This window comes from Vulpes vulpes, chromosome 14 (assembly GCF_048418805.1).
Source record: "Vulpes vulpes isolate BD-2025 chromosome 14, VulVul3, whole genome shotgun sequence".
Classification (NCBI taxonomy): domain Eukaryota; kingdom Metazoa; phylum Chordata; class Mammalia; order Carnivora; family Canidae; genus Vulpes; species Vulpes vulpes.
Genome location: NC_132793.1, coordinates 117,742,009 through 117,762,168, shown reverse-complemented (window position 1 = coordinate 117,762,168; position 20,160 = coordinate 117,742,009). Strand labels below are relative to the sequence as shown.

Sequence of the window (20,160 nt, the reverse complement as noted above, 5' to 3'; positions counted from 1 at the left end):
AAGGAGAGAAGTACTAGTGCCAGGCAGTGGCTTTCGCATGGCCACCCCTAGCTGCAAGAGAGACTGGGGAAGTGGAAGTTTTGCCTTCCAGCCTCTGATGGGAAGTGGCAACATAGAAAATGTAGAGTAACTTGGTTTTGGCTGCCTCAGAGTCAAGAAATGGCTGGAAGTTTACCAGGTGGCCAAGGCAAGCAAAAGCACTTGGGGCAAAGGGCACATAATATTCAGACACAGAAGCAGAAGACACCATGACCTATTTTGGAAGCAGCGAGCACTTTAGCATGAATTCCATACACATCAAGAAGTGCAGGGAAAGAGGAAGGCGGGTCCAGTTAGTGGGTCTGGCTTGAGGGAACTTCGTAAGCCTGGCCAAGTCTGGTCTTTATGCTGCAGGGAATAGAGGACCTCGGTTTGTGCTGTGGAACGATCCCCTTAGCAGCTGGTGTGGGGAGGCTGGAGAGTGTGAAAACCAAGGGCCGGGACACCCAAACAGAAGCCCTGCATCTGCCTGGATGGGAAATGTTGGGAACTTGAGCCAGGGCAGTGGCTGTGGGGATGGAGAGAAGAGAAAGGAGCAAAAGGCACTGTGTGTTGTCGGGATTTGTTCTAGAGACTCACAGAGGAAGGCAGGGCTTGGCAGAAAGGAAGGCGGGTGGCCTCTGGCACCACACAAGCCTCACAATGACCGTGGCTGGTGGGATGGCGGGGCTGCCCCATCCAGGGCACCTGCCTGTTGTCACGGTCAGCTCTCTGCTGCCAGCTACTGTTTCCCGTCAGTCACTGGCTTTTGAGCTTTTTCCTCCTGATTTCATGGGGTGCATGCCCAGCGACTGCAGATTTTGATACCACTCTAAGGCCAAGAAGTTGATACAGTCTGTCTGAAGCTGAAATGGCCACGTGTCTGCCAATCAAATTTGATTCTTGCTTTGGGTCCTCTGGACCTCGGTCCCCCTCCAGGTCGGCAGAGAGTTACAAGGAGCTCTGAAGGAAGAAGGGGGTCCCAGAAGGGACAGACGTTTACGGAGCAGCTGCTGTATCCTGGGCACTGTGTGGGCACAGCAGTGAATGGAGGAGTTAATCAGGGAAACAAGAGAGACGGAGATGAGTGACTGCAGCGCGGCTTGTTTTATGTGAGGCTCGTATCCCAGGCTTGTCTCTCAGCTCATCGGATAGAGTCAGAGCTGGTTCCAGAATATCCCTACCGTGTATTGTTTTTGTACACACCGAGAGGGATGATAGATCTCTTTTCAGCAAGTTCAGTAAAGCCACTCTCCCCATGGGCTCTTGCTTGACCGCTGGTGAGACACTTGGCTTGCGTTTTTAGACGAGCTTGAACAAGAACAGTGGTGCAATAATAGAATCAAGTGGCAACTGATGGTCTGTTGGGACCCAGAGGCCAGACTCAGGGCTCTGTCCCAGGAGGGGGACACGTGTTGGCTCTTCATCTCTGCGCTCCACCCCTGATGTCCCCAGGTCCTGCCTCTGTTCACTTGGGAGTGATCCAGAGGCCAGAAATCGTTGCAGGGTGATGGCCAAGGCGCCCTCAGCCAACTCCATGGACAGCACTTGCAGACCTGAGGTTGATCCCATGGGAGGGCATCTGCTCTGCTCTGGGACCAGTGCGGGCACAGAAGCTGTGGCTTCAGGCCTGTGTGCACATCTGTGTGGGGACAGCAGCAGTGGGCATAGAAGGGTGGAGGGGGGACGATGGAATTTAGGGTGCGGTGGGAACACAGGGGGCTCGGAGGGCCTCCTCTGGGAGAGGGTGGTGGGTGAGGGTCGGGGAAGTCTGGGCAGAATGACAGGCACAGGGGGATGCAGAGCCAGGCACGACGTGCTGGAAGCACTCCAGCAGCAGGAAGGGAGACCCACAGGTGAGCAAGGGTGAGCAAGGGAAGGACGCGGAAGGGGCCCCGGGCACACCACGCGGAGCCACGGCCACAGCCAGGACAGAAGCCTGAACACAGCAGGAAGCCATCCGGAGGGGTTCACGGTAGGGACAGGATCTGATTCGTGCTTCTTTTCTTTTTAATCCAGCTTAATTTTAAATTGTAATAACTAACACATAACATAAAATTTACCATTTTAACCATTTAACGCATACAGTTCTGTAGCGGGCAGTCCTTTTGCACTCTTGTGCAGCCACTGCCCCACCCGTGTCTGAAACCTCTCCACCTTGCAAACTGCAATTGGTAGCCAGGAAACAGCCCCCCGTACCCCCACCCCCCACCCTACCTCCTATCTCCACACAGCTCACGTAAGTACGATCACAAGGGATTTCTCTTGGTGACCGGCTTATCTCACTCAGCATAATGTCCCCAGGGTCAGCCATGTGGTAGTGTGTGAAGTGGGGGGGGGGGATGTCTGACTTGAGCTCCTGGGGAGACGCTGACGCCATTCATGGAGAGTGGGGACTCAGACGGGGAGGTAGGCTCAGGGAGGGGCTCAGCATGAAAGGAAGCCCCTGAGTTTAGAACTGGTCGTGTGCATTTGGGAGGTGCCTCTGAGACACCCAGGTGGACGTGGCCAACAGGCCGATGTTTTGGTTTCCCACTGCTGCATGACAAATGACCCCAGATGCAGGACAAAAACAATGGCTGTTTGGGGCACTTGGGTGGCTCAATTGGTTAAGCGTCGGGCTCTTGGTTTCAGCTTGGGTCAATCTCAGGGTCATGGGATCGAGCCCCCATTGGGCTCCATACTGGGTGTGGAGCCTGCTTGGGATTCTCTCTCTCCCTCTCTAGAGAACTACCTTCCATCTCTCTCCTTCTCTAAAGAACTACCCCCCCCCGCTCCGCAATCTCTCCCTCTCTAAAAAAACAAAACAAAAATAACAACAAAAAACAGCTGTTTGATTAGGTCTTATGACCTTGGGGTTAGAGATGCTGGCAGAGCTTGGCTGGGAAATTCTCCTGTTCCTCACAGTATCAACTGAGGCTGGTGGGAGGACTGGACTGGAGGATCCAAGATCTGGTGACTGGGGTGGGGGTGGCCGGGAGGGCTTGGCAGGACGCTTGGCTGCAGTATCTACACCTGGCCTCTCCAGCATGGGGAGAGGGGGTCTCAGGGCTTCTTATGTGGCAGCTCAGGGGCCTGGAGCCAACCTGCTGGGAGACTGGAAGTGCCAGTCTCTTCCGGCCTGGGTGTGGATGCTGTGTGGCATCGGTTCTGCCCCATTTTATGGGTCATGCAGTGACAGCTCCTAATGGGTGAGGAGCAAGATCTCCAGCCAACTTGACAGCAGACATAAAGATCTGGATTTTAGGAGGGTCGCTCTCTGTCCTTCCTGTCTCTGCCCTATCTTCCCTCCTTTCCTTTCTCCTTCCTTCCTGCCCTCCCTCCCTCCCTCTCTGTCCTGAAGATAGATCCACTGGGTGTCTACCAAGAGCCAGCATGGCTATGAGCGATGGGGGGCAATGTGACCGGGGTCTGGCCTTCTTCCCGGTCTTGGGGCTTGCAAGCCATGTGGAAGGGCTGGCAACAAGCAGCCACGCAGGACACACCTTATAGTGACGTGTGCTCTGTAGAGAATGAGCAGAGAGGCTGTGAGGTAGCGCTTGGCGGCTGTTTCAGGTCTGAAGGCCCAAGTTGGTGGGAGGGGCTTTCTTAGGTGGTGACATCGGGGCTGGGTGCCAACAGGCAGGGAGCAGCTGGCAGTGAGGGTTCCAGAAAACATCCAAGGCCGGCCGCAAGGGAGGAGCTTGTCTCATTTGAGGAAAAGGGTGATGGGCCATGTGACTGGGGCCCTGGGCGTGTGGGACATCCGGGCAGTGGGGTTAGGGGGTTGGTGAGGGATCAGCAGGCAGAAAGAGGGCTTTATCATCTCAGGTAGGGGGTAGATTTCATTTTAAGCACTCTATGAAGACTTGTGGGGACGTGATCTTACTGACATAAGAAACTAGCCTGGCAGCTGAGCGGTGAACGGACATGTGCGGGGTGCTGCGTAAGCCAGAAGGCGGGAAGGAGGCTGCTGCGATGGTCCGGGTGGGAGTGGGGAGTGGTGGCCTGGCAGGTGCTCAGGGGCAGAAATGGCTGCACAGCTGCCAGGGCGTCGTGGAGGCTCAGTCCTCCAGCCTCACTGATGGGCTGGGTGGCAGGTGGAGGGTTTTGAGGGTGAGAAGGAAAACAAGGATGACACCTAGAGTTTTGACAGCAACAGGGAGGAAGATGTTGTCGATGGCGAGGGGGCCAGTTTGAGACACAAGTTGGACACCAAGTTGGCCCAGGGGTCCTCGAGGGTGGAGCAGGCAGGTGATTCAGGCCGGGGAGTCATCGGCCAATAGTTGGTATTTACAGCCAAGGCTGGGTGAGCTCATCCAGGGGTCACGTGTGGAGGAGAGGAGAGGACCCAGGGATGAGCCCTCCAGCCACCCTGGGAGGCCGAGCCAAGGAGGAGCCAGGAAGACACAGCCAGAGGGGAGGGAGGAGCCCTGAGAGGGCAGTGGGGCGGGGATACGAGCTAACACCTGCATGGAGAGCCGGTATCAGTTAGCTCCTGCTGCGTAAGAAATTACCCCACGCTCGGCTTGAACAGCAGGTCTTTGTTCTGTCAAGGTGTCTGTGGTCAGGCGTCCAACGCGGCTTAGCTCATGCCTCAGCCTGGGTCTCTCACTGGCAGGAAATGGCCCACTGCGGACGCAGTCACTGCAGAGCTGATGCGGGGGGATCTTTCCAAACCTGCCTAAGTGGCTGGTGGCAGGATTCTGTTCCGGGTGGGTTGTTGGGCCGAGGGTGTGAGTTCCTTGCGGCTGCCGGGCTGAGGCCTCCCTCGGCACCTGGCCATGGGGTAGCACACAATAGGGCGGCCGGCTTCCTCTCCTGCAGGTGGATGTGAACAGGGTGGACTCCACACTCCTTTGGGCACCTAGTCTCAGAAGTGACACCTCATGACTTCTGTCATATTCTGATGTTAGAGGCGAGTCACTAGGCTTAGCCCGGACCACGGGGAGGGGACTCCACAAGGATGTGACTTCCAGGAGGTGGGATTGGTGGTGGGGGATGTCACACGAGAGGCTGCCTGCCACCGTGCAGGGGTGGAGGGAGGAGGACCCAGGACAGGGAGACCAAGGGGTGACCAGTGTGTGGTTTCCATGAGCAGCAGTGACAATAGGTTATGGCTTTTGGTTTTGCAAACATAGGTGGGATTTTATTCTCATCTGAGCCATGGGAAATAGGTGTCGGTGTTCCCATCTTACCTATGGGGAGACTGAGGGCTCGGAGGGGTTAAAGGAGAGTCTGTAAGTGCCACAAGCCCGGGAGTGGCTTCAAAGCTCCTCTCCCCTGATGGGGGGGGCGGGGGGGGGGGGAGGTGGGCTGGTCCTGGGCTGTCTCTCTAAGTCAAGCCAGAAAGGAGACTGTGGAACCCACCGGCCCAGGCCCATGTGGCTGGGATCTCTGAGCACCCATGTTGGTATGTGAAGGCGGTGTGGTGAGATAAACAGGGACCTCTGCTGAGGAGAACACTGGGGGCCGTGGGAACGCATAGGAAGTTCCTACCCAGACTAGTTAGATCAAGGAGGGCTTCCTGGAAGGAGTGGTGTCTCAGGACTTGGAAGATGGTAGGATTCCATCAAAGAAGGAAGATAGGGAGCCCATGATACAGGAAGAGGCTCAAGCGAAGCCTGAAGAGTTGGGGGAGAAAGGAACATCCGGCCTTCAGAGGCTGGAGTGAAGGGCCTGGTGAGGGACGTGGAGACGTGGACAGGTCACTGGGGAATTTGGACTTTCTCCGGAAGGCCAAGGGAGCTGCTGGAGAGTGACAAGCAGGCGAGTGACAGGTCAGATGTGTGCTTTACAAAGATCACTCTCACAGTGGGGTCAGGAGCAGATGGAAGGTGTCTGCTGTTGGCACGGGCCGGGGGCGGGCACGTGGAGGCATGGTGGCAGATCAGGTAGGGGATACTGAGGACCCGACCAAGGTGAGGGCTGTGGGGCTGGAGAGAATCAGGCGGGTGTGAATGGCATTTGCTCAGGATGGGGCCAAGGGGGAGAGAAGGGTCAGGCGGGCTGCGTGGATTTGACGGGCTCCGTGGAGATGTGAAATGCGGAGCAGAGACAGGGGTGACTCTGTGTCCCCGAGTCCAGGCCAGCACCTGGGAGCTGTGCGGGGCTTCCGAGGCGGCTGCTGGCACGAGCTCCTCTTCTCTTGCAGCTTTGGATTCCTCCCGCCTTTGGCTGCCGCCCTGAGTACGACAACGGATTGGAGGAAATTGTCTTTGGCTTTGAACCTTGGATAATTGTGGTCAACCTGGCCATGCCTTTTTCTATTTTCTACCGAATGCATGCAGCTGCCTCTCTCTTTGAGGTCTATGGTAAGATATAGTCTGCGTCCACCTCAAAGCCGGAGGAGTGACCTAACAAGAGAATTCACCGGGGCCACCTGGGAAGGGCCAGGCCTGGCAAACATTGCCTGACAAATGCAAGAGCGCTGCCTTTGTCTGCACCCATCGTTCTTCCCGGGAGCTGGGATCGGCTGTCACCCCGGATGAATGGAAGCAAGTTAGATGCGCATCGTGGAGGAGCTGAAATCTGGCCTCGGCTCTTGGTTCTAATAAAACCCCAATTATTATCTCCTTTCAAATGCGATCCTTTGTCTTAGGAGAATGTGATCTCGGGTCGGGAGAAAAGATTATCCAGTTTGTTTTTCAAAAAATTGTTTTCTGTTATCATGTTACTACCTATAACTTTCTTTTTCTTTCTTTTTTTTTTTTTTTACTACTACCTATAACTTTCGCTGACCATCTGAGTTGTACGTTTTATCTTTGCCAGGGCTGATCAATGTAGATACAGTCATGTTTGGTTCACATTGTACTTTCTGAGTATGTGTGAGTTTTTGAACAAAGTTATTTTTTTTATCAACTGGATGGAAATTAGCACATAGGTCAATATGGAGACGTCTTTCTTACTGAAATTTTGGCACATTTTTGTGATCATCTTGAGTTTTTCAACAAATTTTTACTATTCTCTCTCTCACTGTAAATATATACATGCTTATTACAGAAAATGGGGACATTTTAGAAGGGTAGAGAGAAAGACCATCTCGGCTGCCATTGCTCAATGGACAATCACTTTTTCTCACCTCGTATTTCTCTTAGTTGTGTGCCTGCACAGGATTCTTTTTGTTGTTGTTATCATTGTTATACTTGCTAGTGATGATGTGACAAATTCAATTTTATATCCACTTCCCTCCACTTAACAATAGAGTATAAACCTTTTCTACACATTGTTCCAAACTCTTAGTACATATCATTTTGATCTCTACCAAATGGATGTGCCATAGATAGTTTCCTATTGTTGGTTTTAGAATGTTTATACTTTTTGGTTTTTATAAGGGACTCTGCAAGAATCAACTATCCTTGTAAAGCATTTCCTGTATAATTGCTTCCATAAGACAAATACTTAAAATCAGGATGCTGTTCCAAAGGTTATAAAGATTTTAAAGCCTCTCAAGGAATAGTGACATTTGGAATGCCTTTGTATGTGTTTTGCCATAATTATTGCAAGATCATAATAAAATTAGTTTACTTAACCATAAATGCTAATGTGAACATCTTTTCATCTGAGTGGTTTTGTTTTTGTTATTTTTTGACAGCACAGGCAATGGTGCATTAAGAAGCACCAGATTTTTTACACGACTAAAATACTTGATGTTCTTTCCAGAAAAAAAACTAAACACAATGGGCAGATAAACTAAAAGTAAAAGAGTGTCTATCATGCCTTCTTCTTAGGGTGGTGGTTTTCAGCCTGGGGCCTCTCGTCCCCCAGGGGACATTTGGCAAAGTCTGGAGACATTTTTTTTATTGTAACTACTTGGGGTGTTGCAGGCACCTAGTGGGAAGACAGCAGGGATGTTGCCCAACATCCTACAATGCACAGGATGGTACCCACAGCAAAGCATTGGCTGGTCCCAAAGGTTAATAATGCCTTGAAAAACTAATCTAGCAGTAATTGCTGTTTGTTTTTGGTACCTCAGTACCTATTGTACACACACATCCGCACACACACACACACATAGGCACATACACATGAATAGGATTGTTTTTATATGTATTGAATTCGCATGTAGCTAGTTTCCTCTTCTCTTAAATACACCAGCATGTTTCTTAACGATTTTAGCACCCCCATGGCATTGATTCTCACCCTTTAGCATGTGGGAGTCTATTAGGATTCCTGCCTTCACAGCCAGAAGTTCAGGTTCTGTCGGGCTGGAGTGGGGCTCAGGATGCTTCAATGAGCATCTCAGGTGATGCCAACTCCTTTCCAGAAGCATCTCCTCGGGAGTCCACGGACCCCAAGTCAAGACCCCTGAACATCATTCCTTGTACTCTTCTGCAATACGACCTTGGCCAACTTCAAAGTAGGTTCTGTAGAGGGATGTACCATTCCTTACCTAGACTCTGATGTTGGACATTTAGAGACATTTGATGGTTTCTTTCTTTTTTTTTTTCTTTTTCCTTTTGCAATTATAAATGACACTGTGGCAAGCATTTTCATGGCAACATCTTTGCACGTGTTAATAAACTACCTTGCGTGAGATGACTGCACATGAATGCAAATTTATCCAAGGGTTGGCATTGATTTTGCCCTACTACAGTCCTAGGGCCTCAGTCTGTGGGGTTATGGCCCTGCCCGGAGATAAAGGGAATCATAGTAACGCTGGGAATGACTGATCCAGGTGTGGTGGCTTCAGGGTGGCCACGGGGTACCACCGTAGCTGGGAAAAGTCAGCAGGCTTGCGGGGCTCAGAACTTGTGAGGGGTGATCTTAAGGATGGATCATCTCTTGGCCCTGAATGTAGAGCCTGTAGCCTCAGGGCTGGCTGTTCCAGCCAGGCAGCTTTGACCTACAAATAGTCAAGCTTCCTCACTCAGCCAGCTTAGGCAGGAAGGAAAATCTGTTACCGTAATAGCAAGGCAACTCACCGATGAGGAAGCAGAGTGTGCAATAAACTAAAGTTAAGCCCTCAGGGCTAGAATAAGAAAAATGCAAATCAAAAAAGTAAGGAGATAGCATTTCCCATTCATCAGAGTGCCAAGGGTTGGCCAGATGTGAGGGAAAGGGGATGCACACACACTTCGAGGAGACGAAATTGATGAAGCCAAATGGGAGAACAACTGGAAATACCGAGGAGGGCTGAAGACACATATTCCTTAAGACCTGGCCATCCCTCTCCTTGGAGTGAGCTCCAGAGATACCCTCACCTGTATGTGGAAGGAGAGGTGTTCAGAAACTTCCCCTGCAACAGTGCTTGTAATTCAAAGCAGCCGAAGTCAAAACAGCCGAAACGTCCATCAGTTAGGAGACTGGATAAACTATGGCCTATTCCCACAACAGAATATTACACAGCAGTGAAAAATGAATGGGTTGGAACTACACGCAGTAACACTACAATGCTATGTTGACAAGTAAGTATCATTGGCATGACACCATCAATACGACATTTTAAAACAGACAAAACAGGGATCCCTGGGTGGCGCAGCGGTTTAGCGCCTGCCTTTGGCCCGGGGCGCGATCCTGGAGACCCGGGATCGAATCCCACGTCGGGCTCCCGGTGCATGGAGCCTGCTTCTCTCTCTGCCTGTGTCTCTGCCTCTCTCTCTCTCTCTCTCTGTGTGACTATCATAAATAAATGCAATTAAAAAAAAAATAAAACAGACAAAACAATCTGATGTTTCTTGGATACATGTGTAGCAAAATTATAAACACATATGAGGGACACCTGGGCGCCTCAATGGTTGAGCGTCTGCCTTTGGCTCAGGTCATGATCCCGGGTCCTGGGATTGAGTCCCACATCAGGGTCCCTGCAGGGGGGCCTGCTTCTCCCTCTGCCTATGTCTCTGCCTCTCTCTCTCTCTCTCTGTCTGTCATAAATAAATAAATACAATCTTTAAAAAGAAAAACACATATGAAGAAAGAATGCACCCAAAGTTTAGTGTAGCAGTCACCTGTGGACTGGCGAGGAGGGAGGAGGCAAGACCAGGGTAGGGACAACCAGCTGAGTGCATGCTGTATCTGCGGTGCTTGATCTTTCTGGCAAAGTGACCTGTACAGAGGCATTCACTATATTTTCGGACTTTTCTATATACCTGAGATGTTTCATAATAACAACATGTAAAAGAAAGAGGAATGAAAGTCAACGTAAGGAAGCTCAACTAGGGTCATCAGAGAAGGTGAGTTTCTAACATCCATCCACCGTCGTTGGGAGGAAGGTGTCAAAGGCACCCTGTCTGGTCCCTCAGTGGGCAGACACCCCAGGTGGGGTACCTCGATGCCATTAGCTGTCAAGATCCCCCAACTCTTGCCCCTTGGATGATTCTGTGCTCATCGGGAAACTCAACATCAATGTGCCTTCCTGTGTAGTTTTGCACCGTGGGGAGTGATGCCCTAGGCACCCAGGGCATCCGGAAAATCTCTTACTGTCCTGTTGCAACCTCGTACAGGATGAGCCTGTGCATTTGCCAGCTTGAGCTCATTCAACCAAGGATTTCAACTCATGTTCCAAGAGTATCATTGCTCTTGCTGAGGCCGAGTGGCAGGGCAAGAACTTTGGATCTGGGCACCGGGGATCACACCCAGCCCCTGGGGTGCCCAGTGTGCATTAGAAAAGGCACCCCTCCCACAAAACATTTTGCAAACTCTGGAACGAGATGCCACCAGCACCTGCTAGTCACCTGTGCCCGGAGGTCAGATCAGATTCCTTTGACCACGCAAGCGCCAGTCAGGAGCCTTCCGGGCTGCATAACCCTGGCAGCTCGCCGGGAACCTTGGGAATCTGCCCGTGAGGCCGCCCCCCGCCAGGTGAGCGTGACTACTCTACTCAGCATGCTAGGGACCGTGCGTGGCAGGTAGGCTGTAGCGGTGGGCTATCATGCCTTGGAGAAACCTGTCGCCTTTTCCCGCTAGCCATATAGTCTTCAAAAGAAAGTCAATTTGGTTAAAAAAAATCCGTCAAACAATTGCTTGAGGATATATGCACAGAATAACCCATCAGCTGAGAGAATAGTTCCCCTTTTACCCAGTTATGAATTGCTGCACTTGGCTTAAAGCAGTGAAGGACAGAAGCTACTGGAAAACTGGTTCTTCTCCCGATGGGAACCCTGCTGCCGAAGAGCACGACCAGCAGGGGGCGCAGGTGCCCCTCCTCCCAGTCCTACCTGGGCCAAGACGGGGCGACCTGGCTGGCCCTCAGCCGCCTCAAGGGTCGCCAGCGAGGGCATGGGTGCAAAGCGCCCCGTCTGTGCCCCATCCACAGCTTTGGACTCCTGCCCTGTCCCCACAGCTGGGGACGGCTGTCCGCACTCCCAGGTGAGGCCTAGGGAAGCTGAGAACGAGTTTCAACAAGATTGTTCCTTTCCCCTGCCCTGCCCACCACCTCCACCTCCTGCCTGCCCCCCAAGGGGCATCTTGTCCCCACCAAGAGCCTTTGGTGGAACAAGGTGGCAGGGTGTTCCCTGGCAAGGAGAGTCACCCAGGGCAGGAGGTTGGGGCGGTGGAGGGTCGGGGACACTAGCTCCTCCAAAGAGCAGACCCTAGGGGGCCCCCGGGGAGGGGACGGGAGAGGATGAGGCCGTGTTTTCCTGCTCAGGAGGAGTGACAGTTGTGGTCTGCTGCTTCAGGCACGTCACTAACAACCATGATGGCTCATGGTCTCAGAAACGTAAATGAAATCCAGTCACCTGCTGAAACCCTCCATTGGCTTCCCGTTGCTTTTAGAAGAAAGGACAATCCCCTGACTGGTCTGGGGGATCTTCACGATCTGGCCTCCCCGACCTCGGCTTCTTCTTAGGCCAGTCCCCTCCTCTGCCCCCTCCCCCAGGCGCTCCCACCTGCAGGCCTGCTGCAGCCACACACAGCTCCCTTCTGCCTTGGACACTGCAAATGCTGCTCCTCTGGCCCTTTGCACGTGCTAATGTCACCCCCAGGAGAGTGCTTCTCTGGCTCCTTGAAATGGATCAGCCTCTTTCCCTCCCTCAGGCCATGTGTGGAGGCCCCTCTGTTGTAAGGGGGTGCCCGGACACCTGTCTAAACAGATTCCCCATGATGCTTCACCTTGGCCCCTTTACCATTAGTTATTTACTTATTCATCTATGCTTATCTGTTCTGGACACAACCATCTGTCTTGTGAGGGTAGAGGCCCAGCCTCCTTCTCCCTCAGGCCTCACCACACAGGTGGCCGCCCTCACACCCTGGACTACTGGAGGGGTGAGGAAGTGCGGGGACGCAGGGGTGCTCAGGATAGGGTTGGCTGGCGGTTTCTATGAATAGTTTTTAACGCCTTGGCAGAGATTCTCCACCTGCTTCTGGGCACAAGGTGGCGCTTTAGGCCTGGATATTAATAAAGAGTCCAGCCTTGGGATGTGCTCCTCGGCTTGCTCTGGCCGGCGGAGGGAGCAGTGGGACCACCTCTACAGACCCTTACTGTGGCTTCTGCTCTTTCTTCCCACTGGGAAAGAAGATGGAGCTTGGATTCTTCCTGACAACGGGCAAGTGCTGCCTAGGTATCTCTGGCAGATGTTTCTGAACACTGGTTTTGGATGATTGGTCTAAGTCAAACATAATAAGCCCGCTCTGCCGTGGCTGGAGATTGGTTCAGAGCACGGCCTGTGAGTAGCTCTAGGCTAGGAGTCTGCAAACTCTCACCTGTGAGCTACGAATGTTTTTTACATTTTGTTTTTTATTTTTTTTTTTTAAAGATTTTTTTTTTTTTTTTAAAGATTTTATTTATTTATTCTTGAGAGATAGAAGGAGAGACAGAGCCAGAGACACAGGCAGAGGGAGAAGCAGGCTCCATGCACCGGGAGCCCGATGTGGGATTCGATCCCGGGTCTCCAGGATCGCGCCCTGGGCCAAAGGCAGGCGCCAAACCGCTGCGCCACCCAGGGATCCCTACATTTTGTTTTTTAAAGATTTTATTTATTTGAGAGAGAGAGAGAGCACGACCAGCAGGGAGGGGCAGAGGCAGAGGGAGAGGGAGAAGCAGGCTCCGCCCCAAGCAGGGAGCCCAATGTAGGGCTGGATCCCAGGACCCCGGGATCATGACCTGAGCCAAAGGCAGATGCTTCACCAACTGAGCCACTCAGGTGCCCTGGCTTTTATATTTTGAAAGGTGATTTAAAAAAAAAACACCCAAATACCTACATAAAAAGATTACGCAGCAGAGACGTGGCTCTTAAATATTTACTCCTTGGCTCTTTACAGAAAAAAGTTTGCTGGCCCTTGGTCTTGACAATGAGAGGGAAGGGGTCTCTGCTGGATGGTTCTGGAAGGATTGTGATCCCTGATAGAAACTGATGAGGAAGAGGCCTGCCTTTCTCCCTGCCTGATGTGGTTGTGGGAGGAGGTGGGACTGGAGCTGCAGGGGCCCTGGGTTCTGGTGGAGGGATAAGCCCAAGAGGGGCGGGGTCTGCAGCACAGGCCCTCACCCCCGGATCCTGCCATTTCCACATGTCCACAGTCATGCTTTCCCACTGCGCCCTCCAGCTCCTCCTCATCTGAATGCTTGTCCTGTGAGCACATCCCCTTAACCAGGCCCATGGTGGAGGGAACACCAGGGAATCACAGGTGTCCTTGCTTCCATGGCGGTCAGGCCTTCACCCTTCCCACCTGGTGGCTGGGCACTAGGCCCACCCACTGTGCAGGACTGAGCCACACAGAGTGACAGGGCGAGGGAGGGTGGCTGTGCCCGCGGATGGCAGAGCAGGAGCAGGACTCCAGGATGATTGGAGGAGAATTCGCCTTCCCTGACTGGGCAGTCCCCAGAATTCAGCCTCTGCAACAGTGTAAGGTGATGTGTCATGATGATTGTTAAGGCCACAGGCCATCCATGAACCAGAGAAACACATGAGAGCTCCATTCCCAGTGTTAGAATCGGGGGCTCCAGGGAGGCCTGATGGCTCAGTGGTTGAGCATCTGCCTTTGGCTCAGGTCATAATCCTGGGGTCCTGGGATTGAGTCTTGCATCCGGCACCATAGGGAGCCTGCTTCTCCCTTTGCCTCTGTCTCTGCCTCTCTCTGTCTCTCATGAAAAACTAAATAAAATCTTTAAAAAAAAGAAAAAAAGAATTGGGGCTCCTTGGCTGCTACACTCAACCCTGAAAGAAGTCAAGTTTCCTGCAAGAGAATGTGGGATTTTCTGGGGAAGGGTCCTGCAGGTGCACACAGAGCCAGGGCTGCCCTTGCACCAGGTCCCCAAGGAATGGAGTTTCCAAGGTGTGGGGCAGGGCAAGGGACGAGGCTTGAGGCCAGGTTTGGGTCTCTGCTGTGAGCACCTGGTTTTCTCCTCTGTCAGTGGCAACAGAAGTGCACACCTTGAAGTGTCACTGGATAATGAGCTGAGATGATGCGTGTAGAGCCCACGAGTCTGGCACGCAGCAGGCTCTGTTAAGGCCACACGGATGATCCCAGGTCTCTGCCTCAGGGATTGTTGCTGTGTAGACCAGAAGTCTTCCCACAGGAGTGGTGCTGCTCCAGAAAATATTCAGATCACTGGTCCTCTACATGGCCCGGGGGAGCCTGGGGGAGAGCAAACCATGTCCCCTAAAGATGTCCATGTCCTAATCCCTGTGTATATGAACCTGGGTATATGTCACATCACACAGCAAAAGTAACGTTGTCATTGTGGTTGAGTCAAGGATCCTGAGATGGGACATTATCCTGGATTATTTGGGCAGGTCCAAAATATAATCACACAGGTCTTTATAAGAGGGGGGTGGGAGGAAATTGGGCTCCAGAGGGTGGGCAGAGGCCGAGTGATGCAGCCACAAGCCAAGGTGTGCCGGCAGCAGCCAGCAGCCAGAAGAAGCAGACCTGGGATTGTCCCCCACGGTCTCTGCCGATGGCGCTGCCAAGACTAGATTTTAGTCCAGTGAGGCTCATTTCGGATGTCTGACCCCCTGAACCATAAGATAATAAACTTGTGCTGTTTTAGGCCCCTAAGTTTGTAGTGGTCTGTTAGAGCAGCCGCAGAAACTTGCATGGTGCCTTTACCCTGTGTTTCGTGCCTCACGTGAGAGCAGGAAATGGAGCTAATGAGACCCTAGGATTGTCATTGCTGTTTGCCCAGGAAAAGCTGGGCGGCCTGGGCACTGATCAAGTGCCTCCATGTTTCGGTCTCCTCGTCTGCAGAGGGGAGGGAGGAGCAGCGGGCACAGGGTCCTGGCTTTGATGACATGCTCCCGTGGGGCTCGTCCTATCTCTCTGACCCCTGTTCTTGGGGTGCAGGCTCCTCACCTTCTCCTTGCGCAGGTGGTGTTGCAGTTTTCAAGGGGCTGCCCTGTGTCCCCTTGGCTTCTCACTCCTCTCTCCTTGGTGGTCCAGCCCATGGCCACTGGCTTACTTACCATCTAGATGCTGCTGACTCTGAAATGTGCATTTTCAGCCTGACCTCCCAGCTCCCTATGGGTTATTTCCGGCAGCTTAGATGTCCCAGAGGCACACTAAACTGAATGAGTCTGACCCCAAACTCAAGAGTTATCAGTCCTCTGGCCAGTTCTCCCTCCTTGTCTTCATCTCCATGGATAGCGCTGGCCTCTACACGCTGGACATACAAGGGCTGTCTTTACATGGTCCTTGTGCTTCATCTCCAAGCCACAGCCACACTTGTCACATCTACTCACAAATCTCTCAGCTCCATGTGCTTCTCTCCACTTGCATCCCCTGCCCACTCCGATGCACCATCATCTCCTTTGGGTCTCCTGAAGTAGCCTCCTCGCTCCCTTGCATGCATCCTTGCATGCAAATGCATCCCTGGCCCTACCAGTCTGCCCTCCCTACTGTGGCTAGAGCTGTGTTTGAAAAGGGCAAATAAGTTTCTATCCTTCCCCTGTGTAACATCCTCTGATGGCTTCTCGGTGCTTGAGATGAAAAGCAAAATCCCTGCCTTGGTCCCCCAGGGGTCCTTGTGGTCTCTGCTGCCCACATCTCTAGCCTTCCCTTGTGCTTCACTTCCGCTCTGTGCCCCACCACACTGACCAGCTTCTTTAGTTCTTTGGACGTGGCATGTCCCCTCCTGCCTCAGGGCCTTAGCACTTGCTGCTTCCTCTGCCCTTCACTTAGTTAATTCAACTCCTCTGGTAGATCTCCAACCAAACGACAGCTTCTCCGGGAAGTCTTCACTCACCCCTAGATCAGTTCTGGCGTCTGTGTTATTAACGTTCACGACACAAACTAGCTTTTTTTCATCATGACTATTGCACCTGTTAATCCTACAATTACGTGTGGGATTGTCTGACCACTTACTATAAGCCTCAAGAAGAAGGGACAATGCCTGTTTGAGTCCCCAGCTGTGTCTCCTCTGCCAGCAGAGGAGGAGCTTCATAATAATAGTTGAATGGACAAAGAAATGGATGACGATCTTTTTCTAAAAAAATGTTTTATTTATTTGAGAGAGAGAGAGAGAGAGAGAGAGAGAGAGCAAGAGAGCACAAGCAGGGGGAGGGGCAGGGGGAAGGAGAAGCGGATTCCTCGCTGAGCAGGGAGCCTGATGCGGGGCTCCATCCCAGGACCCAGAGATCATGACCTGAGCCACCCAGGTGCCTCATTGATGATCTTTTGAGATAAAAATAGGAACTGAGGGGATCCCTGTGTGGCTCAGCAGTTTAGTGCCTGCGTTTGGCTCAGGGCGTGATCCCGGGATTGAGTCCCACATCGGGCTCCCTGCATGGAGCCTGCTTCTCCCTCTGCCTATGTCTCTGCCTCTCTCTGTGTCTCTCATGAATAAATAAATAAAATCTTTTTTAAAAAAGGGAGCTGGGAGATAGTTTCAATACGGCAGAAAGCTCAGGAAGAAAAGGCACATATTTATTTGGTATTTGCTTGGGCAGGTAAAAAATTATTTCTGTATTTCCTTTTGGAAAAACCTGAATCAACTCAGTGAGGTCTCCTTTTGCAACATTCTTTCCTTTTTTTTTTTTTTAAGATTTTATTTATTTATTCATGAGAGAGAGAGAGGCAGAGACATAGGCAGAGAGAGAAGCAGGCTCCATGTGGGGAGCCTGATGAAGGACTTGATCCCAGAACCCCAGGATCATGACCTGAGCCAAAGGCAGATGCTCAACCACTGAGCCACCCAGGTGACACTGCAGCATCCTTTCCTACTGAGCTCTGAAGGGACTTCCCATGCTCTGGATGGAGAGCTGTGAGGGGGAGTTATGGGGATTGTTCAAGAACACACACTACAAGCTCCCGGGGTTGGGGACTGAGTCCTCATCGGTACAATGTTGACTTGAGCAGGAGCTTCACAAATATTAACTGTGGCACACACTGTTAACTGCCCTCTTAGCGACAATCCTTTGCTTGCTAAGAAAACCCTGATTTTGGTGGGGGAAGCCAAGTGCCCAGTCTTTGGTGATGAATTTTGGTTTGTTTAAGCCAAGCATAGGCATTCTGTGTCCCTTGGGCTGGTACTTGAAACAGTTCGCAGTCTGCCTTGTAGTCAGGGGCAGCCATGGGGTTTGCTTCTGGCTAACAAGACAAAGGTCCTTCTAGGGTCTTCTTCACTGGTGATAGCTAAGAGACACATTAAGAAAACACCCCCAGATAGCCTCTCCCCATTTTTCTCCTGTAATTTGAAATTGGTCATGAGGCCCAAAGCTGTAATAGCCATCCTGGGACCTTGAGTCTCCAAGGACACAAAACCACAACACTGAGAAAGGTGGAACATGGGGTAAAAAGAATCTGAGTCCTTGGTTGCGTCACTGAGCTTCTGCGCCAGCACCTTGCCTGTTCCCTCTGAATTTCCCATTTATGTTAGAGGATTAAATGTCTTTATTGCATAAAGCCATGAGTAGGCAGGCTTTCTGTTACTCACCGCTGAAAGCATTTCTAATCAATATGTTTATTTAAATTTTCTTTTTTTAAAAAATAATTTCAAACTTACAGGAGAGTTGTTGGATGGTGAACTTTCATATACCCTCCACCAGACCCACCGAATGCTCTTGACCACATTGCTCTCTCTCTCCAACATGGACATGATGTGATATGATGTGATATGATATGACACACTCATCTCTTCCTGAAGCACTGAAATGCGGTTGCAGGCATCCTGCTCTTTCCCCCCTGGTGTTTCAGCTTGTCTTCTTCAAGAACAAGGTGAATGAATTCAGCCAATTTAGGATCGATGCCATACGGTGGTCTCATTGTCAGTAACTATCAATTGTCAATGGTTTAATTGTCAATAGTAGTAGAATATACAGTCCACATGATCATTTTGCCGACTGTCCCAATAACATTCTTCGAGGGTCTGTCCCCTGATCCAACTGGAATGCCTGTGTGTCCCCTCTGACCTGGGACAGCTCCTTGTCTTTTCTTTGTCTGTTGGGACATCAGTACTTTGAAGAGTTCAGGTCAATTGTTGACAGTTCCTCTGTCTGGGCATGTCTGCTATTTCCTCAGGGCGGCAAGGATACTAGGTAAGGATGCTGTGCCCTGGTGTGTCCCAGCAGAGGGTACCTGGTGTCCATCTGTTCTATCCCGGTCATGTTAAGTCTTTACTTGTTAAGGCAGGGCCTGCCAGGTTTCTCGACGATAAAGTTACCACCCTTTCATCCCTTCTGTTCCTCTCTAACCTTGTACTAGGTGATGATTTTTGTCTAAATCAGTTATTACCAGTTGCAAAATGTGATTTTAAAAATATGTTTAAAAATATTTTAATAGATTTTATTATTATTTATTTATTTCACACACACACACACATATATAGAGAGAAGAGAGTGCAAAAGCAGGGGCAGTGGTGGGCAGCGGGGGGTTGGGTGGGGAAGCAGACTCCTCATGAAGCAGGGAGCCCGATTTAGGGCTGGATCCTAGAACCCTGGGATCAAGACCTGAGCTGAAGGCAGATGCTTCACCAACTGAGCCCCCCAGGTGCCCCTAAAATGTGATTTTTTTGTTATTCCTTTGGCAGTAATTGGCATTCTCCTGCCTTTCTCATTCCTTCCTTCCTATTCCTTTTTTATCACCATAGATTCTCATTTTATCAAATAGATTATAATCCATTATTATCGCTTTTAGTTCTGATGCTCATATTGTCCCAAATTTGGCCAGTGAGAGCCCCTTCACATTGGTGGTTGTGTCTTGTCGACACACCTGCATCTCCATGTCTCCTGTGTGTCTGAGCTGGGAGGGAATGGAGACCTAGGGACTGATGCTTGGGTTTGAAGAGGAAGCCTCCAGGTCAGCATCCATGGTCTTGTGCTTGAGGCCACAGGATGGATGTGAGTGGCTCATCTCTACCTTTCTGCTTGAGCTCTGCTGAGCCAAGCTGAGCACACTGGCAAGGCTGGCCCCTGGGGAGCTCAGGTGTGTCCTGTAACCAAGGACCAAGGCTTGTGTGGTATAAAAGAGTTAAGTCTTTTGATACCAGCTGTGGCAGGAGCACCAAAATCCTGGCTGTCACTCCTGTGGATTTTGCTATTTGTCTCAATGAAGCAAATCCAATTGAAAATAATATCTTCGGAGGAAGGAGGATCAGTGAGTTCAAACAGAAGAATATTTGCTGACTGGCTTAGGGAAACCCCCTTTATGCTAAAATGTTCTAAGCAAATCCTCTTAGTACAATTTTGCAGGAGCCAAATGTAGGGGAGGATCCCTTCCTTGATGCCTTCCTCTGGAGCAGGGCTGTGGCTGGGATGACACAAGAGAGGGAGCTTATCGGCCACCTGCTTGCTTAGAGTCCATGCTGATGAGTCTGGCTTCCCAGGATGATGAGAGATTTCTGGAAAATGTGGGAAAGAGCCCGGGTGAGAGAGGTCAGCCACTGCTCACATGGAACCATCATCCTCAGCAGACAAATGGCTCCAGGAACCCTCCCCGTGAAGACAGGAGAGACACGGGCTATAGCAACCTGGCTGCCTGGCGTTACTTTGCACGCATAGCGTTTTAATGATAGAAAACTCTTGTTCCCAAAAATGATGAGGAACATAGTTTTTTTGTGTGTAACAGAGGGAAAAGCCCTAGAGTTCTGAAGAATCTGCCCTTTCACACATGAAGCTCTGTGCCTCTGAGCCTTTGCGCACGCTGTTCCTTCTGTTAGGCGTGCCCTCCACCTGGAATGCTGGTGGATTCCATGCACCCTCCAGCTCGGTGTCCTCTCTTCTGTGTGGCCCTTCCCCAAGCTGCCTGCTCAAACGGCCAGACCATCCCCGTGTTCTCAGCCACCACCGAGCC

The 20,160-nt window shown here is 51.3% G+C and overlaps 1 protein-coding gene across 1 annotated transcript in view; it reads left to right on the top strand.

Moving 5' to 3' along the window:
- Window positions 1-7,535, top strand: part of OTOP1 (otopetrin 1) — a 35,876-nt gene extending 28,341 nt beyond the window's left edge. Inside the window, exon 6 of the mRNA XM_026002136.2 lies at window positions 6,152-7,535. Coding sequence (XP_025857921.2) covers window positions 6,152-6,322 — 171 coding nt within the window. The 3' untranslated portion in view covers window positions 6,323-7,535. The remainder of the gene's footprint in view (window positions 1-6,151) is intronic.
- The last annotated feature ends 12,625 nt before the right edge of the window (window positions 7,536-20,160 follow it).